At 41.5% G+C, this 27,842-nt stretch overlaps 2 protein-coding genes across 2 annotated transcripts; both read right to left on the bottom strand.

The window, feature by feature from the left end:
* Nucleotides 1-268: 268 nt before the first annotated feature.
* Nucleotides 269-7,806, bottom strand: syt5a (synaptotagmin Va). Its single transcript, XM_075453967.1, has 9 exons — nucleotides 7,656-7,806; nucleotides 7,087-7,101; nucleotides 6,315-6,496; nucleotides 3,436-3,522; nucleotides 3,115-3,282; nucleotides 2,839-3,006; nucleotides 2,612-2,729; nucleotides 2,408-2,541; nucleotides 269-478 (listed from the first exon to the last, which is right to left on the bottom strand). Exons 1-9 carry the CDS (start codon nucleotides 7,804-7,806, stop codon nucleotides 269-271), a joined length of 1,233 nt encoding a protein of 410 aa, XP_075310082.1.
* Nucleotides 7,807-25,095: 17,289 nt separating this feature from the next.
* On the bottom strand, nucleotides 25,096-27,270 carry LOC142370832 (ferritin, liver middle subunit-like). The gene is made up of 4 exons (XM_075453332.1): nucleotides 26,949-27,270; nucleotides 25,784-25,930; nucleotides 25,522-25,647; nucleotides 25,096-25,430 (listed from the first exon to the last, which is right to left on the bottom strand). Exons 1-4 carry the CDS (start codon nucleotides 27,048-27,050, stop codon nucleotides 25,275-25,277), a joined length of 531 nt encoding a protein of 176 aa, XP_075309447.1. The 5' UTR covers nucleotides 27,051-27,270; the 3' UTR covers nucleotides 25,096-25,274.
* Between the last annotated feature and the right edge of the window lie 572 nt (nucleotides 27,271-27,842).

Here is a 27,842-nt window from a genome sequence, read left to right as displayed (position 1 = left end):
TGAATAAAACTGTGTTGTGATTACACCTGTTTGTATGCAAGTCTAAATTATGTAAAGTAATTATGTCAGTAAATATGAAGCAAACATGTAATCATACAAAGAGATCTCAAAGTGAAATATTACAAAATTAATAAAGGAAATTGTGAAGATAACTGAAGCACAATGAAAATTACTATTCAAGTTAGTCCTACAGTTGTTTCTTTAATGCTGAAGGAAACCTCTTCGGTACAGATAATGTTGTAACAGATGTATGTCTACAGAACTGTGTTTAGCGGATGGGGGCCTTTAGAGCAGCATCCAATTCCTCCTCAGGCAGCAATGTGTGCCACTGGGCCACAGGACGTCTGGGATTGGCCAGCATGTCTGACCAGTGGCGCAGCCCGACGCCTGAGGCGCCGTAGCCGATCCAGCACTTGCCAATGGCATCGTTGCTACCCAGCTTGTCGTAGTCGTACACTGTGATGAGCACCTGGATTTTCTGTGCAAGGAGACAGAAGAAAGTCAAATGTATTGTAGATTCTCAATTGTCCACGTCCTGGGAATCCTAGGAAACTGGATAAAGGCAATTTGACATTGTTTCTTGGTTCTTGAAGACATTTCACCTCTCGGTTTTCTATGAACTGAACTGAAGAAGCCTTTCAGATGAGAAGTGAAACTTCTTAAATAACTAGAAAATGAAGTCCAGTTGACCTCTCTTCAAGGTCTTAAAGCGATACAATGTAACTTCTCAAAAAGCCCACTCTGGAGCTCCCCCTACAGGCTTGGAGGTAATGTACGGTTACACTGTCGTAAATACAACACCCTTTCACTTTCACTTTTCACGTTTGTTGACGAACCGGCGAGGAGTTAGAAGGTGCAAGCTATGTCGACCAAGAAGGTAAGAGTAATCAAATGTACCTGGGAGCGTGAGAGGGGTCTATTTGTTTTTGCGGTAGGTGTGCCAGAAAGCAAGTCAAAGTACTTCCGCTCAGCCACCGGGCCGCCACCGGGGCCGCCACCGGGCCGCCACCGGGCCAACTCAGACCCCCGAAGGGCATAGGAGACAGGCCAATCGTAATATTAAAACTCATTCTAGCCACACAAATTTTTTCAAGCTGTTATTTTAAGGTAGAAATGTTACATAGTATTGCTTTAAGATACTCAAATGTATTCCATTTGCAGCTTTTTTTTCCCTGGCTAATCATACAACTAAAAAATGAGTCCGTTGAAGGTGAGTTTTGTGGTAGTTGATAAAAGGTTCACTCAACAGTCTGCCCAGCCAACTGTAATCAAACAAAAATATGTAACTAAAGAAAGACAGGGTATATTCAATCATCTTGAATGAAATCTACATTAGCATGCTAACATTCCCAAATATGAGCTTGTTGGTATCACCGAGAAAAACAAGAAGACCAGATGTTTATTCAAACACTAAAAGTGGTCATTACCATTATCAGTGTCAATATAGTTGTATGTATTAGCATGCTTAATATTTGCTAACAGCCCCAAAGACGAAGCATTCCAGAAGATGATAGAAAGGTTATTGGTTTTTGCTGCTGGTAACATTAACATATGTACCAAATAACATGTCTATAGTTAGAAATAATCTTATACAAACAATGTTAAACAATGTTGGCTTGGTCAATCAATCCTTATTAAGGTCAACACTAACATCAAAACTGTTTATGTTACGAAGGTGCCATAGTAGACATAGAAGTCAAGTATGGATCAAACCAGCCAACAATGTCATATCCCAGCCCCCTGCCACAAATATGACATTGACAAAATATTATGTCTGTCAGTTATTATTTCACAAATCTATATAAACAGATATCTTCGCATATATATATTTAAATATATATAGTATCTGTAATGAGAGACAAGACATTTGGTAGTGCAAGCTTCCAGGTTTTCATTTGTAATTCGAGTAGTGACCATTCAATTTGAGTCATGTTGAGAGCAAAACACATGGAATTATTAACTTAATAATGGGAGCTTAATAATTATTAGCTTAACCATCCCATAGTTAAGCTGCTATAGGCCTAGACTGCCTGGGGGGGCTAATCTGTCACACCTTTCCTCACTTTACTCTCTTTTTCCCCTGTTCAATTTCTCAAATGATATTATGTATATGTGACATTATTGTGGTCATTAACTCCAACAGATATCCTTTGAATGGTGTTACAGTGCAGTGTGCAGTGTGATGAAAATATGCTGTGTTAGCTAGAGACAACTTTATTTACTAGAACACACAGATGTCAAACTAGATGGGTTTTATATCGCAATGGCCCCTTCTTTTTAACACCTTTAGATTAAACGAAAAAGTTTATTTACCAAAACAGATGTAAAGCTCATGTGGATATGTTTATGCCCACAGTCAATAAATACAGCTCCATGGGGAAAAGTGGTGCAACTGGGAAGTACAAACCTGTATTTGTGAGAAGGGGATCTCAAAGCTAAAGCTCTCATTGAAATAAGGATTCAGAGTGTTTTGCTTGACTGATGTCTTCTTCTTCTTGAGTCGCTTGCCATTGTGCTGCAACACCACCTTGACAAAGGGATCTGGGAGAGAGAGACATGATATTAGTCAGCAGATAAGCAGAGCTGTCGAATACTAGCCTTCCGTACTCACCTGATAGTCCTCCGACGTCCATCTTCTTCAGATTCTTGGCTTCCATGATGTTAACTGTTAGCTTACCAGCCGTGGGGACATAACGCAGGGAAATGCAGATGTCACCCAGCTTCTCTTGCTTTTAGGAACAGAAGAACAAAGTGTTTGTTATATTATTTTGTAAGTTGGCATTTAATATTACGTTGTTTGTTTCCAGTGGAAAAAAAAACAAAAAAAAAAACAGGCACCTCCTCTTTTTCTCCTCCAACAATATCCTTCCATTCTTGTGTCGGTTGTCCAAGATCTATACTGTTCATGGCGATTTTGACTTCACCGATGAGATCATGTTTACCAAAACGGTCAAAGTCAAAAACTTGCATCACCAGAGACTGTCCACCCAGCTCACTGTAGGGTATCTGGAAAGGGAGTGTATTAAAAGAAGTTTAACAACAGTAGATTGTGCTTTAAACCCTTTAAGGAGAATCCAATGTAATCTGAAAAAAAAAAGGTCTCAGTGGACAGACCTTAAAGGTGAAAGTCTCATTGAAAACAGGGCAGAGGTTTTTGCGCTGGACTTTGGTTTCAAACTTCTTTTTCTTGTCTGGCAGCATATAAACTTTGACATAGGGGTCAGAGGTCCCACCCATGTCCATAGCTGGAAGGTCCTGAGCCTGGAGGATGCCCACTACCAGCTGGAGGAGGAACAAGAGAGCAGAAGGTGAGTTTAACCGTGGAGTCAGACACATTCTCATGACACCGAAATGAAGAAATTAAGTCAAAGCCATCCTGTTGTTGGGTTCATCAGATAATTAAAAGTGTAGCATAGGCATGTGAGCATTGTGCACCTGGTTTTCAGTAAAGTTATAGTCCAGTGAGTACTCCAGTTTGCCAAGGGACTCCTTCTCCTCATCCTCCTTACCACCCTCTCCATCCTAGAAGAGACAAAGTGATTAGCAGTTAATGTTAATGTTGCTAAGCTCACATGTTGTTTGTTTTTTCTCTAGCAATGGTGTTAAGGTTTCATAAAGCACTCAAAAAATCTATTAAAATTCAAATAAATTAATGTGCAATTCTACTACTTTATACTAGGAGTTGTGTGTCCATTGTGCTAAATCTCCAATTGGGTGCCATTAAGTTGCTATTGAAGAGGAATGTGCAGTTGTGATAAACCAGACTCCCCTTAAACGAGTGAAAACAATTTGGAACATTTGATCTACTTAAATAATGTTTTTTCAGTACAACAATATGCGGGCCTACGGATTTGATCAAAGTATCTATATTCCATACTGATGCTTGGAGCCAATTGCTGTTTCCAATTGCAAGCAAAGAGCAGCTCTGACTCTATCAGCCTTTTTCATTGCATTTGCCCTACCAAAACAATGAGGATCTTGTTACAGACACCTCCCCCTGTAGACCCATGCAGGGTGTAGATAGCAATAAACTTCCTCTCAAGCATAACCAGAATTTTGCATGTTCTATTTAGTTCTATTTAGCTGTGCATATGACAACTGCAAGTATTTTATCTGCACTCTTCGCTTTTAATTTAAGTAATTAATGATTATTTTCATGTTTTATGGAATCCTTTTTTTTTTGCCTTCTTGTGATTTTTATGTACCCGTAAACCACTTTGAATTGCCTTGTGTACGAATTATGCTCTACAATTAAACGTGCCTTTCCTTTCCTTGACAATTCAGCTTCATATACAGTCATATTTAGAATAAACTACACCCTCTTTCAACTAAATGTTTTAATACATCAGGACATAATGAAAAAAATAATCTGGTCTTTAACAGGTTTTCGAGTTGCAGAACAATAAATTACAGTTAGGTGCTGATAATCACATGCACTTGATCATCAGAAAGTGGGAGCACTTCTATAAAAACTGAGGTTTTGTCAGTTTTCTGATTTGGATTCAAGTGTGTGTTAACACCCTGTCAAAAAAAAGAGCTACATCTCAGACTCTACAGGCCTCAATTGGTATGTTAAATGTTAAAGTTTGTGACAGACAGTACAATTCATCAATCAGCTTGATGACAATACGAACAGACAGAGACTGCAGACAGAGACGTATCAGTGGCAGAGGAGGATTACGGTGCTTGTTAACAACAGATGGTGTAACCCTGGACATGTCACTGAAAAGGAACGTCTCTGCACCCCTCATGTTGGTTGTGAGTTCCTGTCCATGATGTCTACTGAGGGTTTTCACTTGTGTAACTAATCAATGCTGCCTGGGCAGTCAGCTGCTAAGTTGTTGCTAAGCTACAAAAACAACACCCCACCTCGCAAGTGTTCTACCACACCTTCCTCTCTGCTATCTAAAACTTCCAAATGTTTGTCAACTGATTGATATTTAATTTTGTTATTTATCTATAACAATAGCATCTCTTTGATAATAATGAATATGCAAAAATATAATGTCCCTTCTGGGATTAATAAAGTATTGTTGAATTGAAATTAAACTAATTGAACTGAACTTTGCAAAGTTACAACTAAACAAACCACAAGACTTGCGGAACGATGTCCTTTGGACATATGAAATCAAAATAGAGATGTTTGGTTATAATGCACAGCAGCATGTTTGGTGAAAACCAAACACAGCATATCAGCACACCAACTGTCAACCACGGTGGTGGAGGGCTGACTATCTGGAATTGTTCTGCAGCCAAAGGACCTGGGCACCTTGCAGTCATTGAGTTCACCATGAACTCCTTTGTATAAGAAAGTATTTGAGAGTCAAATGTGAAGCCATTTCTTTGACAGCTAAAGCTTGGCCGGAACTGGCTCATCAACAGGACAATGATCCCAAACACAGCAGCAAATCTACAACAGAATGTCTGAAAAAGAAAAGAATCAATGTGTTGCAATGGTCCAGTCAAAGTCCAGACCTTAACCTGATTGAAATGCTGTGGTGGGACCTTAAAGGGATAGTTCGCCTCTTTTGACATGAAGCTGTATGACGTCCCATATTAGCAATATCACTTATGAACATTGACTCACCCCCTGTGAGCGGAGTCCCAGCTGAGTTCCCTCCCTAGCTACAGCTGCACCTGTTACGGTGTTTGCTGCTCGGAAGCATGGGAGTGCTCGGTCTGCTCTTCGGTCTGCACAGTTTTACATTGGACGCATTGATATCAAGGGAGGCAAAAATAGCGCCAAGCAAAGTGAGGTCTGACTTTTTCACCGAGAACGATTTTTGTGATGCAAATGTATTACTCTTTTGAACGCATATTTTTTTGAGAAGCAAAACGCTTTATTTTTCAAGCCCCAGCCAACTAGCCGGACTAGCTTCGTGGACCCCAAAACTCAGCTGGAACTCCGCTCAGAGGACGAAGCAGGGGGTGAGTCAATGTTCATAAATGATATTGCTAATATGGGATGTCATACAGCTTCATGTCAAAAGAGGCGAACTATCCCTTTAAGTGGGGCCTAATGGGACTTGATTGTTAGTCCAATCTTTCCAATATTAGTCTTTCTCATGACAATTGAGTAAAGGGCATTTCACAAAAGTCAAACCATTTAAACATTATTGCTCTTGTTTTTAACTTAATAATTCAAATTATAGGAATGGTGTTATTCCTTCTCTTAACATCATTATTCTGCAGCCACAAGCCTACAATACAGGCTCTTCAAATAAAACTAGAGAATGGAGTCCAGCTTTGCAGATTTACCAAGCAGCTTATATTTATACACATCGACAGAGTCCATCCGCCACATCTTTTCTTACCTTCTTGTCATCTCCATCCTCTCCGTCTTTATCCTTCTTCCTGCGCCCACGTCCACCTTTCCTCTCACGGACCTTCTTGGGCTTCTTGCCCTTATTGAAGCACTTCTTGTAAATGCAGAATATCAGGCAGGCGACAAGGGCAAGGACCACAACCACAATGGCTCCCACAGCCCACATGGGCACTGTACAACGGAGTGAAAGCATGAAGCAAGGTAGGTTGGTGTTGCTTAAACTGAAAAAAAGCTTTGACTCTGCCAGGTGAGAAAATGTATTCCTTCTAAGGTATTCAACAAGTCATTGAACTGGAGAATCATGTTCAAAATGGCATAATTTTCATGATTATATGTAGTTTGATGAAAAAAAATAAATAATTAAACCTCAGTGAAAAGGCTAAATTATGAGTAGATATCTAAAAAATTGTTTGGCAGAAAATAACCAAAAGTGCTTATGAGTTTGTTAATACTATGACTTCCCTTTTAACTTCTTGATAGAGTTGTCTGGTTTTGAAGTCTGTAAGACCTTTTACGAAGGTTACAGAGCAATTTGATATACATTATGTTGGCCTCAGCAGGAATTTTTGTAACTTTGGGCATTTTTTCCATTTTGGCCAAAAATATCCAAGTGTTTAACATAAAAAGGCATTCCCAAATGGCTTGGTGGAACTTCGTGTGAAGTACTGATTATCAAATGATAGCATATTAAACAAACATGAACATGAAATTAATCACTATTAAACAGGAAAAATAAATGTTATGAAATGAGATGGACTTACTCTTGAGTTTATAATCTTGAGGAGTAGAGCAGATTGGTCACATGAAGAGGAAAAGAAAAAAATGAAAGTGGAATGACAGAGTGGTTAGATGAGGATATGATGTTAGCCTGAGGGGACAACCTGGTTTGTTGCACCTAGTTTATAATGTAGAGTCCGTGTTAAATATTATATAATTTGGATTACTGTGTTATTCCTTACAAAAAAGCGAAAGAGAGTGTGCAGTTGTTTAAAAACTAAGCTGCACCCATTGTGACTAGAAAACTGACATTTATAGCAAATATATTTCAACAGACTTCCCTTTTAATGAACTCACAAGGACCCAATTGTTAGCCCACTACTAAATGTTGATGCATTTGGAAGACGCTTTTATCCAAAGCGACTAACACTCATATCCCAGGTAGCGTAAGGGGGTCTTGCCTAAGGACCCCTACTGGAGGTAGTACCTTTCATGCAGGAGGGGAGGTCATTTCAGAGGGGTCAGGATTTGAACTCTGGTCACTTACATGAAGAGCAGGTTTGTGCTTATGTTCTATTTAAAATGTGCCGTCTGTATATTAGTGGGTTCTCACTTGGCAGGTGCGTTAGCTCGTTGAAGAACTTATTCTTCATGCTGGCAAACTGGTGGTTGGAGTGGTGCGAGGGGGGTGGGGGAGCTGGTCGCTCCCTCTCCTCCTCTGCCGCCCTTCGCAGCCGCACCCCTGCAGCGCTGACCAATCGCATTGTCGCTCTGAAACATCAAAGAGCACCAAACGAGATCAATGGTCGATGATGTAAAACTGTTAGAAGACCAGCACAAAATGTTCTGATAGCGTAGGCTTTCAAAATGTTTCTGTTTTAGACATGCTGCAAGAAAATAAGCAATCATAAAATTACATTAAAGTCATCAAACATTTCTATCATTTACTCACTCAGTGCTGTATATTCAAATTATTACATCCACACTTTTGCTAGTGACAAGACTGAAGCCCTGAGGCAAACAACACTTTAACACCCTTTTCTTTTTTCAAATGTGTCCTTCTGTCAAACCTCCTCTGATCAGACCTTTCATCTGGTTCTAATCTTTTTAATCCTCTCTCACTCCCCTGCCTCTGAACAGGCAGCAGTCCTTCATTTCAAGCATTGTTTTCCCATTGTTTGTTTTAAAAGTATGCAAAATCCTAGTTTGATATTCCAGTGATAAAGAAAACGATTGGAACACATATATAGATTTTTTTTTACCTTACATAATTTGTTTACAAAAGGTAGCAAAGCCACAATGTCAATTACTGATAATTGTTAAATTCCTAAGTACCAGTTGAGCTTGAGCTAACTTCAGCTACTTTGCTGTGTTGATTATATAATATATTTTTGAGCTGATGATATATATATTTTTTGCCAATAAATTCTTAAACTCAGCAACAAAAAAAAAAAGTTTAAAAAAAATTATTTTGAATATAAGTAGAAGAATACCGTTACATTACTTCACTCCAGTGAAGTAAAGTGTCTTTGGCTTGCTAGCATGTTTAGCTTATTTTAGTCCATTTATGGAAAAATGGTATTTAGACTAGACTTGTGCATTTCATGCTTTCAGAAAATGTCTTCTGTGAAATTTGTATAGCTCATTAGGAAGCTAGCAAGCAAACCAGCCTGGTATGAGCTATATATATATATACTCAATATTGGGCTTCAGTGCACTGCACAGATATTTGTGTACACTTGCATATTGATACTCTAACCCCATTTATATATTTTGTTTCTTGTTGTTTTATATATATTACAATAGATATATAAATTAAAGTAATGAGCCTTCTCTAAATTAAAACTCAATTTGAAATATTTATAATCAAGCTTTTTCACTTTTTTTGCTCAATGTCTTTACCATCTTCATACATCTTCATACATCCTTTGTTGTTTTCTTCACTCTTTCTGCCTCCATCTGTCCTTCCTGTTGAATTTGTCAGGACAGAGTAAGGACTGACTTATGTGGTTTATTAAACTTGTCAAAGCAGATATGTGGCATTGGTGTACACATTACCTCAAACATGTGAAATTGCATTAAATTGGCTTTAATGTATCTTTGCATAGTAGGCATATTTACCTGTGTTACTAATACCATGAATGATGCTCTGTTCAAGTCAACAATACAACAGTCCTGATAGTTAAGTTACATGCAGCTGCCCATATTATTTACTTTTGCTTCTTTCATTGTGAGATGTGAAATCCCTTGAAGTAGATTATACATACAAGATTCAAACAAATGGAAATTAATCATAAATATTTCCTATTCAAATCCGCAAAAAAAAAGGCTTAAAGTGTGTACATTGGGAGAAATTCAATGAATAGAAAATCTGGCTTAAAGAATGAAAGAAAGAAAGTAAAAATTTTTGATAATTATGTCTTTAGCTTCATGATTTTTGTTTCCTGTAAAGAATTCCAGCTGTCAGTTGGAGCACTAACATGCAAGCAGTGACGTTTAAGCATGCACGCACACGCACTCCGAGTCCCCTCCCACACTAGGCTCCCTCTGTCGCCACGTAACAAGATTAATTGCTGAAGGTAATCCAGAAATCCCGGGCTTAAACAAATAAGGACAGTTTGCCTCTCTGGGTTTTCTCCCCTTTCCCCGCCCATGCTGCCGCCTTCTTCTTCATCGACTACTTCGTCTACTTGGCCTGTCAGGCTCAATTCCTCATACCTTCAAACTGACTTACATTCAAGCACACACATACACACCATATTTTCAGAATTATTTCTGATTTAGGTGGAAGGATTTGCAACACTGACCCATGTTGCCCCTGGATTTGATACACAGAGGATTAAAGAGGGAGATCACAGTATGCGAGTCTAAACAGAATATAGAGAAAGACTGCTTTCAATCGGTGACCATTTTGTGGTAAATAAATAGCAGATGTAAGATCTTTATCTTTCAATCAATTTGCAAGAATGCAATAACACTTTTTCTTCTTTTCCAGATTGGTACTATTTCATATGTATTATTGTACGACTGAATGAAGCCTTCTCATTCTTTCAGGTGGAAGGAGTAGTGAATGTAACAAATAAAAATTAGGTTGAGTTAAATGAGATGGCAAAGAAATTCACGCTTCGAGTCTTGTTTTACAAAATGGAATTTGCCAGCTTATCAGAAGTACATGTGAGTAAAGAAATAGTATTTGAAATCCCGATGATGTGAAATATCTGCCTGAGTCTACTGACGAGTACTGTGGATAAAAGCATCCACTAAGTCCTTTGTCATTTTGCTCTTCATAGAACTGATGACATTTTAACAGAAGTTTATAACACCCTGAGATCAGGAGGATATACTCTTGTCGTTTCTAGGTCACATCAGATTTAGGCTGAATTCCAGCCAAGAGCTGACATCAGAGTCAGATTGCTGGTCAGGAGTGTCTGTCTCTGAAGCAAATTTCCAAGTGGATGGCCTATTCTAAAATCAGAAAACTGAATTTCGGCTGGAGGGCTGTATGATGACGCTGCTCTGTGCTCCACAGGATGCTGCAGTAACTGTAGCAACTCTTATTAAGCTAAGTTACAAAGACTTTTGAGCTCTTAATAGCCAAAATAAATCTACATAGTCATTGACACATACTACAGATAAGAAAGCTTTGTCAACAGAACAGCAGTATGTATCTCGCTACTGAAGGGCAGAGCAGTCTCTAGCATATTAAACAAAACTCACTTCATGCTAAATAAAACATGTCATTGTGTGACAAAGAACCACCAAAGCTTATTTCTTTCATGAGTTGCGCACTGCCGGTCATCGAATCACATTTGAAAACCAAGACAGAAAAACCTGCCTCGATGAGAAGGCAGTTGATTAAAAAAAAGGAGTAGAAAAGCTTAAAGAGGTATCTGCTGGACTTTTAACTGGTAGCCTATATCATTATAATATGTAGTGTAAAACTAAAATGTCATCACCACAGGTTAAAATGTGGTGGCTTTGGTGGTTGCTGGACTTTTACATCAGTGTCATCATCTGGTCAACATTTGGATGTGTTAAATTCAGTTAAATTCCATTCAATTCAGTTCAGTTCACTTCAATAATACTTTATTAATCCCCTGAGGGAAATGATATACAGTAGCTGCACTATTAATTACTATTAAAGATATGCTATTGTTGTAGAAGTTGAAATGTAGCAGAAAGGAAGGTGTGGTACATATCTTCACTGGTCGCCATCAAATGGGTTGGGGCGTTGTTTTTGATTAACTTAGCTAATGGCTGCATTTGCTGCACTGGCAGGTACTACAGGTGAGCTCTCTTCACAACATGGACAGGAACTCACAGCCAACAGTTCTACATCTGTGAAACTTCGGTTTACAGCTAATTAGGAAATATTAGCATCATGTGACACTAAAGGAGACGGGGGAACATGGTAAAGATTATACCTGCAAAGCATGAGCACATTAGCGTCACATTGTCCCTGTCACCCATAGAATGTAAACAAATTAAATGTCGTGACTGCAACCCAGAAGTAAGAACATAGTATCTTGATGAACTCATCTGAAAGACCCCACAGTCTTTTCCGACGAACTTTACCCTAACTTTGTTGGAAAAGGTTACGAGGTCAAGGAAAGATGGTGGGTGAAATTTGTGTGTCTGCTGTGGTGAAACTGTAGTTGTTGAAAAACACTAAACAAAATCTGTTAAGTTGGTATCACATTGAGTCACCAAGGTTAAATCAAACTTATTAGCTTCATAGGGTATTATTCAAAGATACAGTTTTGTGTCACCACTAAGGTTGGTGATTCAAAAAGAGAAAGGCTGCTAACATTACCACTTTCTTGTCCTCATATTTATCTGCACATTAGTTAGTTAGTATTGCTCTATGAATGTAATCAAACATCACATTGAATGTTGCCGCTGTGAGGAATTCACTTCCATCCATCCATCCATCCATTATCTTCCGCTGGTCCGGGGATCGGGTCGCGGGGGCAGCAGCTTGAGCAAAGAGACCCAGACGTCCCTGTCCCCGGCCACTTCCTCCAGCTCTTCTGGGGGGACCCCGAGGCGTTCCCAGGCCAGCCGAGAGACATAGTCTCTCCAACGTGTCCTGGGTCTTCCCCGGGGCCTCCTCCCAGTGGGACGGGCCCGGAACACCTCACCGGGGAGGCGTCCAGGAGGCATTCTCATCAGATGCCCGAGCCACCTCATCTGACTCCTCTCGATGCGGAGGAGCAGCGGTTCTACTCCGAGCCCCTCCCGGATGACCGAGCTTCTCACCCTATCTCTAAGGGAGAGCCCAGACACCCTACGGAGGAAACTCATTTTGGCCGCTTGTATTCGCGATCTCGTTCTTTCGGTCACTACCCACAGCTCGTGACCATAGGTGAGGGTAGGAACATAGATTGACCGGTAAATCGAGAGCTTCGCCTTCTGGCTCAGCTCCTTCTTCACCACGACGGGCCGGTGCAGAGCCCGCATCACTGCAGACGCCGCACCAATCCGTCTGTCAATCTCCTGTTCCATTCGTCCCTCACTCGTGAACAAGACCCCGAGATACTTGAACTCCTCCACTTGGGGAAGGATCTCATTCCCGACCCGAAGAGAGCATTCCACCCTTTTCCGGCCGAAGACCATGGTCTCAGATTTGGAGGTGCTGATGGTCATCCCAGCCGCTTCACACTCGGCTGCGAACCGCTCCAGTGAGAGCTGAAGGTCACGGCCTGACGACACCAACAGAACCAAATCGTCCGCAAAAAGTAGAGACCCGATTCTGAGGTCGCCAAACCGGACCCCCTCAACGCCCTGGCTGCGCCTAGAAATTCTGTCCATAAAAATTATGAACAGAATCGGTGACAAAGGGCAGCCCTGACGGAGTCCAACCCTCACAGGAAACATGTCCGACTTACTGCCGGCAATGCGGACCAAACTCTGACACCGGTCATACAGGGACCGAACAGCCCATATCAAGGAGTCCGGCACTCCATACTCCCGGAGCACCCCCCACAAGAGTCCCCAAGGGACACGGTCGAACGCCTTCTCCAAGTCCACAAAACACATGTAGACCGGTTGGGCGAACTCCCATGCTCCCTCCAGGATCCTGCAGAGGGTATAGAGCTGGTCCACTGTTCCACGGCCAGGACGAAAACCACACTGCACCTCCTGAATCCGAGATTCGACTATCCGGCGGATCCTCCTCTCCAGTACCCCCGAAAAGACCTTACCAGGGAGGCTGAGGAGTGTGATCCCCCTATAGTTGGAACACACCCTCCGGTCCCCCTTTTTAAAGAGGGGGACCACCACCCCGATCTGCCAGTCCAGAGGCACTGCCCCCGATGTCCACGCGATGCTGCAGAGGCGTGTCAACCAAGACAGCCCCACAACATCCAGAGCCTTGAGGAACTCAGGACGGACCTCATCCACCCCCGGGGCCTTGCCACCGAGGAGTTTTTTGACCACCTCGGCAACCTCATTCCCAGAAATGGGAGGTCCCACGTCCGAGCTCCCCAACTCTGCTTCCTCATCGGAAGGCGTGTCGGTAGGATTGAGGAGGCCCTCGAAGTATTCCCCCCACCGACTCACGACGTCCCTAGTTGAAGTCAGCAGAGCCCCGCCCTCACCATACACGGTGTTGACGGTGCACCGCTTCCCCCCCCTGAGCCGCCGGATGGTGGACCAGAATCTCCTCGAGGCCGTCCGGAAATCGTTCTCCATGGCCTCCCCGAACTCCTCCCAAGCCCGAGTTTTTGCCTCAGCAACCGCCGAGGCTGCGTTCCGCTTGGCCTGTCGGTACCCATCAGCTGCTTCCAGAGTCCCACTGGCCAAAAAGGCCCGATAGGACTCCTTCTTCAGCTTGACGGCCTCCCTCACCACTGGGGTCCACCAGCGGGTTCGGGGATTGCCGCCACGACAGGCACCGACCACCTTGCGGCCACAGCTCCGGTCGGCCGCCTCAACAATGGAGGCACGGAACATGGCCCATTCGGGCTCAATGTCCCCCACCTCCCCCGGGACATGGTTGAAGCTCTGCCGGAGGTGGGAGTTGAAACTCCTCCTTACAGGGGATTCCGCCAGCCGTTCCCAGCAGACCCTCACAATACGTTTGGGCCTGCCAGGTCTGACCGGCTTCCTCCCCCACCAGCGGAGCCAACTCACCACCAGGTGGTGATCAGTTGACAGCTCCGCCCCTCTCTTCACCCGAGTGTCCAGGACATACGGCCGCAAGTCCGATGATACGACTACAAAGTCGATCATCGAGCTGCGGCCTAGGGTGTCCTGGTGCCAAGTGCACATATGGACACCCTTATGCCTGAACATGGTGTTCTTTATGGACAATCCGTGACGAGCACAGAAGTCCAACAACAAAACACCACTCTGATTCAGATCGGGGGGGCCGTTCCTCCCAATCACGCCCCTCCAGGTCTCACTGTCATTGCCCACGTGAGCATTGAAGTCCCCCAGCAGGACGAGGGAGTCTCCCGGAGGAGCACTCTCTAGTGCCTCCTCCAGGGACTCCAAAAAGGGTGGGTACTCTGAACTGCCGTTCGGTGCATAAGCACAAACAACAGTCAGGACCCGTCCCCCCACCCTAAGGCGGAGGGAGGCTACCCTCTCGTCTACCGGGGTGAACCCCAATGTACAGGCGCACAGCCGGGGGGCGATAAGTATGCCCACACCTGCTCTACGCCTCTCACCGCGGGCAACTCCAGAGTGGAAGAGAGTCCAACCTCGAGGAGGCTGGTTCCGGAGCCCAAGCCATGCGTCGAGGTGAGTCTGACTATATCTAGCCGGAACCGCTCAGCCTCGCGCACCAGCTCAGGCTCCTTCCCCAGCAGAGAGGTGACGTTCCACGTCCCAAGAGCCAGCTTCAGTAGCCGAGGATCAGACCGCCAAGGTCCCCGCCTTCGGCTGCCGCCCAGCTCACATTGCACCCGACCCCCATGGCCCCTCCCACGGGTGGTGAGCCCGTAGGAAGGGGGACCCGTGTCGTTTCTTCGGGCTGTGCCCGACCGAGCCCCATGGGCACAATACATGCCCAGTAATATTGTTAAATACTTGAACGCAGTTTTTCTAGAGAAGATAATTGTTTTGTATATGGGATTATCGTCCATCGACTCTTTTGGGCTTTCACATGCGCGAGCCTACAACTACCCGGTGAGTTACATGCTGTTTATAAAGTTGTTTTGTAACGTCCCCATGCCAGTAATGTGAGAACCATGCATATGGTTTTGATGGTAAGGCTTGTGACTTTATTGTCGGATGGTTTATAAAGTGGTGTGACGTTTCTGCAGTGTGCAAGTTGTTGTTTTACGTGGAAGGTTTAGCTCTTGCCCCTTAGCCACCACGCATTAGCCTCGCATGACAGGGTGTGCGAACAGCGCGATCTCCACACAGGGAGCGCAGATTTGCACCTGTCTGTGTCCTACTATCAGTATTTGACAACCTCTAGCAATGGAAATGCGCTTCAAATGCCCCGGAGTTCCCCTTTAATGAAAGTGACATTATTCATTATGATACTTTTCTATTTCTGGACAGCTTCCATGATAGTTCTTTCAATTTACTCACACCTGGTTCCTAAATGTTACTATTTGCTGAAAATGTTGTGTTGAGTCACCCATATTTGGACTTATAGTCAGTCAAACTGGAAGTAATAGTTTATAAACATGTTCTTTTTTACTATATTTAGGATATGACATTTCGCCACTCCAGAATGTGTAACAGCTTTGTTGGTCTAAAGCAGTTCCACAATAAAAGCTAGAAAATTGTACAATTACTGCAATTGCTTTGCTCCAAAATTGTTGTATATATCATATGTTTGCCAACAGAAAACATAACACGCTGACATTTCGCATCATCAAAAAAAAATCAAACATTGGGGTGGTCGGTGGCATAGTGGGTTAAGCAGCCACCCCATGTACAGAGGCTACAGTCCTCGTTGCAGCTGGCCCCGGTTCGAGTCCCGCACCGAGAGGCCCTTTGCTGCGTGTCTTCCCCCTCTCTCTGCCCCCTGCTTCCTGTCTCTCTCCAACTGTCCTATCATTAAAGGCATAAAAAGCCCCAAAAAATATTTAAAAAAATAAATCAAACTTTGTAAAATTCTGAGAAATTGTTTTTGAAAATTGTAAAATACCTATATTTTACATTACGTGAAACTGTAAAAATAACAAATGCCTTATTGTGCAACTATAGACTGTTCCAAAACACTCAAAGAAGTAGGAGGGAGGGGTGGTGGCCTTACATTGCTGAACTTTCACGCAAAAGAACCAAGTTTGTTAGGTCTGAAAATACTGGTTTGGTTTACATATTATTGAATATTTTATAAGAGGTTTGCATCAAGTCAAGTGAATACTCCCATATACCAAATCATAGCATATGTCAAACGTTACAATCTCACAATCTCTGGGCCTTCACTGTGACACTATGTTTTAGACCGCTCATATTGCATATTTACTCTCTTTGCTCTCTCTGCCCTCCATGTACATATTACATTATTCCTGTTATTAACTTGTTAATAACAGCAATGATGTTAATAACTAGAATGTTTTTTTCTCAGCAGCCATCCCTGTCCTGTTATTGTGTAACTTATTGTCCCCTCTTTTTTGTCCTCTCAACCACCAACCAATTAAGGCAGATGGGTGTCCTTCCGGGTCTGGTTCTGGCAGAGGCTTTTCTTTCCACAGTCACCTCATGCACGCTCAGGATGGGCGATTGGTTCGAAGAGAAGTTTCAATGCAATCTGTTGGTTTCCTCAGCAAGGCAACTCTTTTTTTTTTTTTGATATGATGTATGAATTGGAAAAATTTGCATTGTTTTTTATATGATTAGATTATGATTGTATTTGAATTAATTGGATTATAATTGGGGCTGTACGGTGGTGTGGTGGTTAACACTGTTACCTCACAGGGAGAGGGTTCCAGGTTCAACTCCCAGCTGGGGCCTTTCTGTCTTGAGTTTGCATGTTCTCCCCATGTATGCATGGGTTCTCTCTGGGTACTCCAGCTTCCTCCCACTGCCCCTTTTTGTTTCTGTGTGGCCCTGTGATGGACTGGCAACATGTGCCCAATGACAGCTGGGATAGGATCCAGCCAGCCCCCACCCCCCGACCCGACTGACAGATTAAGCAGGTCTAAAACATGGATGGATTATAATTGGCTTGAATTGGACTGTAGAGGACATTTCTTGTGATTTAGCGCTATACAAATTAAACTGAATTGAACATGACTAAACTGATATTTCTGATTAAGTCACAGGTTTGAGATGGCTGTCAATTAATTGCTGAGATTTTTGGCTGATGATTCAGCATTCTGTAATATAAGGTCGGACGTTACCCCCAAATATTCAGTCGGGAACAGGAAGGGACTTTTTGCATTTACATTCACACAAATATTAGCAACTCTTACATTGATCTGCAACGTAAATATCAAATTACATCACAAATTACATCACAAATATAACAGAAAGATCACTAGAAGTGTCTTTTCCTCTTGGAATAGAAACCCCATTAGTATAAATACTGTTGAAACACTGCAGCAATATTTCTATGACAATTCAAATAATCACCTGAAGTGCAACATCTTGATTTCTGAGATCTGATGCAGATACGTCCCCACTTCTAAATTAGATTTTGCTCTGAGGCAGCCTGGCTCCTTTTAAAGCTCACTACATAACCCAGGAATCTTAATAATTAAACTACTTAAGACTATGTACAGTGTACATAAAAGTGGTATCAACCTCCTCTGAATAACAAAAATAGCAATTTGTTTTTTCTTGTCTAAAAAAATGACTGCAGTTATTACCAAGGCAGTGTGGTCTATTACTTTTAGCTGTAGGCTTGTAGCTTTGTACCAAATATCTAAATAACGTTGCAGCCATCTGGTTTGCAGCCTGCGTTCCAGCCTGTTGCAGGTGACTTCACGTGAGCACAAACACGGCCTACAAATAGAGGTGCATTAGCCTTCAATAATCCACTTAAACTAATCTCTGCCACTTTTGGGACATCCTACATAAATGTGCCAAATCAAATGTTTCTCTCACGGTCAAACACTCTCAGAGACTCTTCTGTTAATCATAAAAGGAAAGAATTCCATAAAATCAAGCGTTGAAATATAGAATTTAATACATTGACATTAACATTGGGGCTATGTGACCACAGCTGCGTCCTCAGATTTAGTACAAAAATGAGTGCCTAAGCCGTGGCAAAATACACTGCAGCTGAAATTGAAAACATTAATACCAAACATTTGCTGGTCCTAGTTTATTCAGTGCAAAGCCTTTCTGTTTCTGTTCATTGTAAATTTAAAATGTGCAACCTCTTCTTGTTGTTAAAATAAAAAAAGAAGCAGTTTTGTGACACCAGGTTGGTTTTGAAAATGAATGAGTCACAATCAGTTATATTGGAACAATAATACAGAGCACATACAACATAACTCACCCGATTTAGTCTCGTCCTTCCCTGTTTATTGCCCTTTATTTATCTTTTGCGTGCAAATGTTCTCCACCACAAATCCACCACCACGGACTGATTGGAAGTTGTTGCGCACAACTCTCCTTTCCTTCTCCCCCTCCCAATCCTGTGTTAATCTTCGCTACAATCCCTCCCGACCAGCTACTTACTGTCCGCTAACCCAGCCAGAACCTCAGCTTTAAGAGCAAATTTTCCAACGACAGTGAAATCAAACTTGTTAATCTTGATATCCTTAACCATATTGTAGCATAAAACTAAGATAGTTCTTGTTCTTGTGTTGGAGAAAATTATTTTATTCTTTTGGGAGACAAATATATTCTCTGAGTAGAGCAAGCAGAAGCTGATTAATATCTGTGAGCAACTGTTTGTGTTGCTGGCAGCTGCTGCGTGTTGCAGCACCATGGACAGCAATCAACCAACCAGAGCTTTCAGACATCATGATTCAGGCCAGCAGGATGGGTCTGATCTTAATTAAGGTCTTGACCCCTTAAGAAGACAAGAAGACACTATCTAATGGGTACCTTTGTAGCTATTTTTAGTCTAATATGTCTCTAAAGCTGCAAAATCTAGAGATTTAATTGCTAAAAATCTGGCGACATCTAACTGTCGACAGAAGAAGATGAAGTGCAACCCCACATCCAAAAAGGTGGGAGGCTTTGTAAAATGTAGATAAAATCAGTGATATTCAAATCTCAAAAAAAAAAATTCAATGTTGGTTGAAACCGAAGAAAATATAAATGTTTGCAAGGGAGACATTTTTTTATAAATTCATGGAAAATGTTAGCTCATCTTTAATTTGATAGCATCAAAAAAGTTGGGACAGGGGCAACAATAGGCTGGAAAAGTAAGAAGGACTAAAAAGAAACATCTGGAGGAACATGTTGCAACTAAAGAGGTTAGATGACAACAGATCAGTTGCAAGATTGGGTATAAACAGAGCACCTTGGAGGGGTAGAGTCTCTCAGAGGTAAAGATGGGCAGAGGTTCAGTAATTTGCAAAAATCTTCATTTATAAATTGTGATGCAACCTCAGAATAATGATTCTCAACATGAAATTCCAAAGACTTTGAATAGTCCATCATCTGCAGTATATAGTATCATCAAAAGAGTCAGAGAATTCCGAGATATCTGTGTTCAGAGGACATGACTAAAGATAAAAACTGGATGGTCTTTGGGCCCGCAGGCAGCTTTGCATTAAAAACAGACATGATTCTAAAATCACTGCATGGACTCAGGAACTCTTCCAGCAGTCGATATGCCATCCACGGATGCAGGTTAAAGCAACACCAGAGACATTTGTGAACCCTAAAAACATGTGCATCTGACTGGTTTTGAAGTACATTGACTTTTATTATGCACATTACTGGGCCCTAGGGTTAGTTACAGCAATTCATGACTTTGGTTTCCACCCCTACATCACAACTTTTTGCTTACAGTAACTTAACATTTTTCTGGGCTTTTGATGGTGTCTTTTCCAGCTTCTTCAACATGACAACATAATAATGTGTGTGGCTGTATGCAGGGCTTACACTGAGATTTGTGTTTATTCAATTCAATTCAGTTCAATTAATTTTTATTTATATAGCGCCAAATACAACGAATGTCATCTCAAGGCACTTAGTAAGTCCAATTCAAGCCAATTGGAATTCAATTAATTAATAATAATAATCATAATTCATGAAATAATCCAATTTGTTCATATAGAGCCAATTCAAAAACAATTTCCTAGCTAAGAAAACCAACAGATTGCACTGAAAACTTTTTGTTTTTCGGTCCAATCTCCCGGCCTGAGCGTGCCTGAGGCGACTGTGGAGAGAAACGACTCCCTTTTAACAGGAAGAAACCTCTGGCAGAACCACACTCAGGAAGGGTGGCCATCCGCCTCGACCAGCTGGGGTTTGAGAAGACAGAAAAGGGGGGGGGGGGGGGGGGGGGGCGCAGCGGCGGCGGCACTGTAACACCATTCAAAGGATATCTGTTGGAACAGGGAAACACGAGTTAATGACCACAATAATATCACATATACATAAAGAGAGTAAAGTGAGGAAAGGTGTGACAGATGAGGCCCCCCAGCAGTCTAGGCCTATAGCAGCTTAACTATTGGATGTTTCAGGATTACCTGAGCCATCCCTATTCAAGGTAAACACAAGAAACTTGTGCTAACAAAAAAATAAATAAATAAATAAATAAAGGACCAGACTCAGTGAGTAATTCCCTATACTCCCTATATAGATCTGCTCCTCACACCACAACAACCAAATTTTTACAGCCACAAGCTACCTCAGCCTCTCACCAACTGCACACCAGTCACAGCGGGGTGGGGATGCAAACCCTGGTTCGGATATGGGGAGAAATTAAAGAGGTAAGATAAGCGGGAATGGGATTCAAACCCTGGTTCGGGTAGGGGGTAATGAAAGTATAGAGGGTGCCAGAGGTGGAGGCAGAACAAGACACACTAGCAGACACACCATCAGATTCAACAGACCTAACTATAAGCTTTATAAAAAAGGAAAGTTTTAAGCCTGGTCTTAAAAGTGGAAAGGGTGTCTGCTTCCCGGACATTTACTGGCAGCTTATTCCACAATAGAGGGGCCTGATAACTGAAGGCTCTGCCTCCCATTCTACTTTTAGAAACTCTGGGAACCTCAAGTAAACCTGCAGTTTGGGAACGAAGTGCTCTGTTAGGAAAATATCTTACAATGAGATCTTTAAGATATGATGGAGCTCGGTCATTAAGAGCTTTATATGTAAGGAGAAGAATCTTAAATTCTATTCTGAATTTAACAGGGAGCCAATGAAGAGAAGCTAAAACTGGAGAAATATGATCTCTCCTGTTAGTTCTCATCAAAACTCTGGCTGCAGCGTTTTGGGTCAACTGAAGGCTTTTCAGAGAATATGTGGGACAGCCCAATAATAAAGAATTACAGTAGTCCAATCTTGAAGTAACAAATGCATGGACTAGTTTTTCTGCATCACTCTGAGACAAGATGTTCCTGATTTTAACAATATTACGAAGGTGAAAGAAGGCAGTCCTAGAAACCTGTTTTATATGCGAGTCAAATGATATGTTCTGGTCAAAAATAACTCCAAGGTTCCTCACTGTAGAACTAGAAGCCAAGGAAATACCAATAGAGTAACTATATAGCTAGACAATTTCTCCCTGAAACGCTCAGGTCCAAAGATAATGACTTCAGTTTTGTCTGAATTTAGCAGCAGACAGTTCTGAGTCATCCAGGTCTTTATGTCTTTAAGACATGCTTGTAGTCTGACCAACCTATTGGTTTCATCTGGTTTTATAGACAAGTACAGCTGAGTATCATCAGCATAGCAATGGAAACTTATGCCATGCTGTCTAATAATGTTACCTAATGGAAGCATGTATAAAGTGAAAAGAATCGGTCCAAGCACAGAACCCTGGGGAACTCCATGACTTACTCTGGTGTGTGAGGAAGATTCTTCATTTACAAGAACAAACTGAAATCTATCAGATAAATATGACTTAAACCAGCCTAATGCAGTTCCTTTAAAGGATAAGACCGGTTTTTTGACATTGGGCCCTTGATTTCACATTATAGCATGATGTTCTACTCACCCCTGCTTGTTGTTGGTCATTTGGAGCTGTTCCGAAGATATTCGCGAGGCGTCTGGCTGCTCTCTTGAGATATTCGGCCATGAAACGGTTTCCTATGGTCAAGCTCATACAGGCACAAACTATGCTGTTTATAATTTATTAATTACTCTACACTAGCACTGATAACGTGGAAGTGCGTCGCTTACTTAAAAAAATCCGCGTTATTGTAATTTTGATTTTTTTTGTCGTAAAGTGGGTGTTACTGACGTCATCGTCGTGCTACTGCCACAGACAGCTCACAGACCTGCTGCCTATTTATTCATTCGGCTAAAATTCAAAATTAGTAACCCGGATTTTTTTAAGTAAGCGACGCACCTCCACGTTATCAGTGCTAGTGTAGAGTAATTAATAAATTATAAACAGCATAGTTTGTGCCTGTATAAGCTTGCCCATAGGAAACCGTTTCATGGCCGAATATCTCAAGAGAGCAGCCAGACGCCTCTCGAATATCTTCGGAACAGCTCCAAATGTTCAACAACAAGCAGGGGTGAGTAGAATATCATGTTATAATGTGAAATCAAGGGCCCAATGTCAAAAAACCGGTCTTATCCTTTAATCCCAATAACATGTTCAAGTCTGTGTAATAAGATACTGTGATCGACCGTATCAAATGCAGCACTGAGATCCAACAGGACAAGCACAGACAGTGGTGTTACATTTCACAACTGCAGGGGGAGCCAATAACAAAAAAAACTGTACCTAATTCTCCAGTGTTACATTAAAACTCTATCATGGAAGGAAGATGTCCTTTGTAAACATGCTCCAGAAATATCGCCATTCTTTGCACATTTATAATGCACTCGGGCAAAGTGGGAAATTGTCCTGTGATCATCTGGCTTAAAGAGGGGAGGGACTACATACTAAGTTCAAAAGCCTGCAACTCTGATGGTATGTGGGTGCATTACTGCCTATGTAAAAAGCAGAGGAAGGAAGCATTAACGCACGATAAAGAAAGATATATACAGGTTTTAGAGCAACATTTGCTCCCGTCTTGACGTCTTTTTCAGGAAAGGCCTTGAGTCTTTCCGCAAGACAGTGTTAAACCTCATACTGCATCTGTTACAACAGCAGTATGTTGAAGAGTTTTGGTGCTGGACTGACCTGCCTGCAGTCCAGACCTTTAACCTTCTGAAAACATTTGGAACATCATGAAACACAAAATACAACAAAAAAGACTCAGGAATATTTAGCAGCTGGAATCCTTTATCAAACAAGAATGGGACAATTCCTCTCCCAAATATTATGTTACAGAGGAATGTTGTCCAGCAATTGTTCTCCTCAGTTACCAGACATTTACAGAATGTAAGAAGAGGGGATGCTACACAGTGCTAAATATAGCCCTCTCCCAAGTTTTTTAAGACATGTTGCTGCCATCAAATTCAAGATGAGCAAATATTTTGCTGGAAATTGTAAAATGTGTCTCGAACATGTGATGTTTTCTATGTTCTACTGTTGGTAAATATTGGTTTATGAGATTTACAAATCACTTCTTTCTGTTCCCATTAGTATTTTACACAGTGTTCAAATTTCTATGACATGAGAGTTGTATTTTGGTACAAAATAATCTATTTTTAATGAGTGTAAATACACCATGTCACTTGGAGATAACTAGCATTTTTAATAAACAAACAAACAAAAAACTAGAGACTCTGTTGGAAATTCATTAAATAGTAAGGATTTTTATTGTGTCCTGATATGAATTAGGTGTGACTTTTAATTCTGGTTCTAATTATAAAATGCAAGTCTGTGATGTAAGATTATGTGATCTCAAGTTACATTTGCGATGCTATCACCTAAAATGCAGTTAAGCTAATCAGGTTAAGGACAACAGCTTCTTTTTTTTGTAATTTTCATCTTAAATACCGTAAGATACTATATCAGTTCCATCTATGCGTCATACTGAAATGAAAATGTTCTCTCTCGTGATTGACGGAGGTGAGATGTGTGTCTTTACAGTGTGGTACTAAGCTTTTCCAGCAGATGGCAGTGTCACAAAACAAATCCTAAGAAGAAATGTGAAGAACTAGCGCTTTGCTGGAGTGTTCAAACTTTGTGATGCGTTATTGGCCCCCTCATTGCTGTAGTGCGGTGTATAACCAGCTGTCCTCCCACCTCTAAATCCTTTCCCTGTTCATTTATTTTCATTGGAATAGTTCATGGCTCAGACCTTTGATTTCATATTAATGCTTTCTGTCAGGCAGCAAAAGATAGGTTACAATTGGTGCCTACTTTGGGGGGGGGGGTCAACAAATTTGTCAAAGTGCTATTAAATGTCACTTCTTTCACTGGATAAGCTGCTAAAAAAAAAGCCAACCAGGACAGATGGAGTATTCCCACTTCTCCAGGCACTATGGTTTAACTTTTTCCTCATTAGATTGAGAACCTGAATTTGTTTATGGGCAAACAAATAATGTTGAAAGACTTAAGACAACATTAAAGTATTACAAGAAATTCCAGCTCCACAGAAACTAGTGTCAAGACTTTTGTAGCACTAGATTAAGACCTACAGAGGAAAATGCTACCTATTTGTACATAAAGTTGTATCAAGCAATGGAATATGATTCTTGCAAAAATATCACTCAGTGATTGCCACATTAAGGTGTTTACTGCTCAGTCTACATGCCTGTAGTGATAAGGTAGAGAAAATAGCGCCAAACGAGAGTGAGGTCTTACTTTTTCCTGGGTGATTTTGATGTGATATTACTCTTTTGAACGCATATCGTTTTCAGAAGCAAAAGGCTTCATTTGTGCCCCCAGCAAACTAGCCGGACTACCTTCGTCAACACCAAAACAAGGCTGGAACTCTGCTCAGTAAGCAGCGGGGGGGGGTGTAAGAAAATGTTCATAATATTGCTAGTATGGGATGTCATACAGCTTCATGTCAAAAGTGGCAAACTATTCCTTTAAGTGCAGAGATTAAATTTGTTGTAATTTGGCACTTTATAAACTGAATTGATCATCAAGACAGGCAAAACTCCAGTTCAAAATGTTTATTTTGATTAAAAGAGCAAACAGCCCCAGTAAGGCATACATGCAAAACATTTCTTCCATATGACATTTAATACCAAAAACTTCCAAGCAACTTCAGATTTGAAAATCATGCTCAGTGGATGAACAGCTGGAGAAGCGAGTTTGGTACAAGGCCAACTGCAGCGCCTTTAGCTCTTGCCTCCCAGGGAGTGTTTGTCAAACAGATATTCTGCCATCTTGTTGTTGCCAGCATCCATGCGGGTGAGGTTGGCGATGTAGTCGCCAAGCTTCTTGATGGCCTCCACCTGCTCGTTCAGGTAGTGGGTCTCCAGGAAGTTGCACATCTGAAAACAAGAGCATTTATTAGATTGTATTAAAAAAAAAAAAAAAGTTTTAGTACCAGCCTTGCTTGTTAGACCTCTTAATACAACTTACATGAGGATCGCTGTGCTCAGACGCCAGTTTGTGGAGATCCAGCAGAGCCTGGTTGACATTCTTCTCCAGCTGCAGGGCGCACTGCATGGCCTCTAGACCGCTCCCCCACTCATCACGTTCAGGTTTCTGCACGAGTAAAATAAAATGGACTGAATACTCACGACATTAACCTGGAGACACTGAAAGCCAAAATAAGTGTAGGAACGCCACTATTAAATCACCGGTTTATGTACCATCAGCAGACAGTCAGGTTTGTACTGACCTTGACATCTTGGAAGAAAATGCGCCCTCCTCTCTTGTTTTGGAAGGACAGCAGCTTGTCAGCGTGCTCCCTCTCCTCATCACTGTTCTCCTTGAAGAAATGGGAGAAACCTGGAAGGGCCACATCGTCACGGTTGAAGTAAAATGCCTGCAGGGGGCACAAGAGAACAAAAGGTACTCATTAGGACACTACACCCATTATTATATGGCTGAAGATAGCGAGACGAATAGTAGTTATGGAGCCTTCCAGTGGTCAGGTGCAGGACTATCCCTTTAAGTATGTTGTAAGGACCTCCTTTTCTGGCATCAAGTCAGTCGGTTGAGAAGATAACCGACTTTCATAAGATAACCTTAAAGTGATGGTTCGGAGTAGATTCACCCTAGGGTCATTTGAACCGTGACATCCAGCCAAGTAGCCCACCCGAAGTTCTTCCGATATTGGCTGAACATCAGCGGAGTTACCCCGAATTGCTTAGTACAAGTGCTAATGGAACCTGGCAGTATCTCCAAAATTACCACACTAAAATCACTTCCTTGATCTGGGAGCTTCAAAGAAAGATGAGGGTTGATCTACTACTGTAGACAACAAAGTATATGCTATATTCTACATGATTTTTTATGTTGTAGAGTTGTGAATTTATTTTATCAATGGAGCAATTGAGCAGCCTTGCTTTGTTGTATACAGTAGTAGATCAACCCTCATCTTACTTTGAAGCTCCCAGATCAAGGAAGTGATGTCAACGCAGCTTTAGCAGCAGAGAAGCTATCAGGCTTGTGTTGATGATAATAAACTCCTGGACTATGTACAAACTTCCAAATGCATCGTTTTGTGAGTACAGACCATATTTGTACTACTGTAGAAGTTTGGTGTCATGGCATGTGATTTTAGTGTGGTAATTTTGGAGATACTGCCAGGTTCCATTAGCACTTGTACTAAGCTATTCGGGATAACTCAGTAACTCAGCTGATGTTCAGCCAATATCGAAAAAACTTCGGGTTGGTTACTTGGCTGGATGTCACGGTTCAAATGACCCTAGGGTGAATCTACATTTAGAAACTATATTAAACATCATTTTTAGAGCCAAGTAATACTTCTCAGCAATATAATCACTAAGCATGCATAAGAATTATACTACATTTCTTAATACAAATAATTATTTTCTTACCATTGAGGTGTAGGTGTAAGAGGCAAAAAGCTCCATGTTGACCATCCGGTTGATGGCGGCTTCACAGTCGCGGTGGTAGTTCTGACGCACTTGGGACTCCATTTTAGCTGGCGTAGCTGTTGCTTTTTGTTATAAAAAACGGTACAAAAATAGAGCTTTACGTCGACTTTCTCCAGTAGTGTTCAAGTACAAAAAAGGTTCTATAAATCAAAAATGCCGAGCGTTCGATATAAAGAAGCGGGTCGAAGGATGAGATTCCGTTCAAACACTGTTGAAGCAAGAACTCCTTGAAGCTTTCTACCCTGGGCTGAAATGGAAGATGAAGTGCTCCCTGTATTTATATCCCGCGGTGGACCTCGTGACCGACGTAACGTCACTCTGTACATTTCCACCAATCACCGAGCGCAGACAAGTTACGACAGGAAAAAAGCTGCAAACAATGGGACCATGATATTGCATTTTTTTTCTGTATCTACTGATTCCTGAAAATCAGAGTTGGAATATTTTATTTGTTTTAATCTAATTTACCGTGACGACGCATTTTTAGTGTTCCAAGAGACACCAAACTGAACTATATTTGAATTAAGATATCAATTTTGGGTGTAAGTTAGTAGCTTAATGTAGCCTATATGTGGAATGTTTTTTAAAGCTATTGTAACTGACTTTTCTTTAAAACAACAATGTTTGAAGAAAATACATCTAAACCCCTGAATACAGACAAAATAACAATCCACATTTTGCAATATATAATTCAGCTGTAAATCTACTTGAGCTGTATATTATCTCATGACACATCAGGTTGGGGATTTGCAGCTGCAATTTAAAACTGGTGGAAAGCTACAGCAAAATAACCAACAGCTGCCTAACATAGCCATGTGATGTATCAATGCTGAC

The sequence above is a fragment of the Odontesthes bonariensis genome, chromosome 21 (genome assembly GCF_027942865.1).
Source record: "Odontesthes bonariensis isolate fOdoBon6 chromosome 21, fOdoBon6.hap1, whole genome shotgun sequence".
NCBI classification, from domain to species: Eukaryota; Metazoa; Chordata; class Actinopteri; order Atheriniformes; family Atherinopsidae; genus Odontesthes; species Odontesthes bonariensis.
Note: the sequence above shows the minus strand (reverse complement) of the source record. Positions and strands in the feature narration are given on the sequence as shown.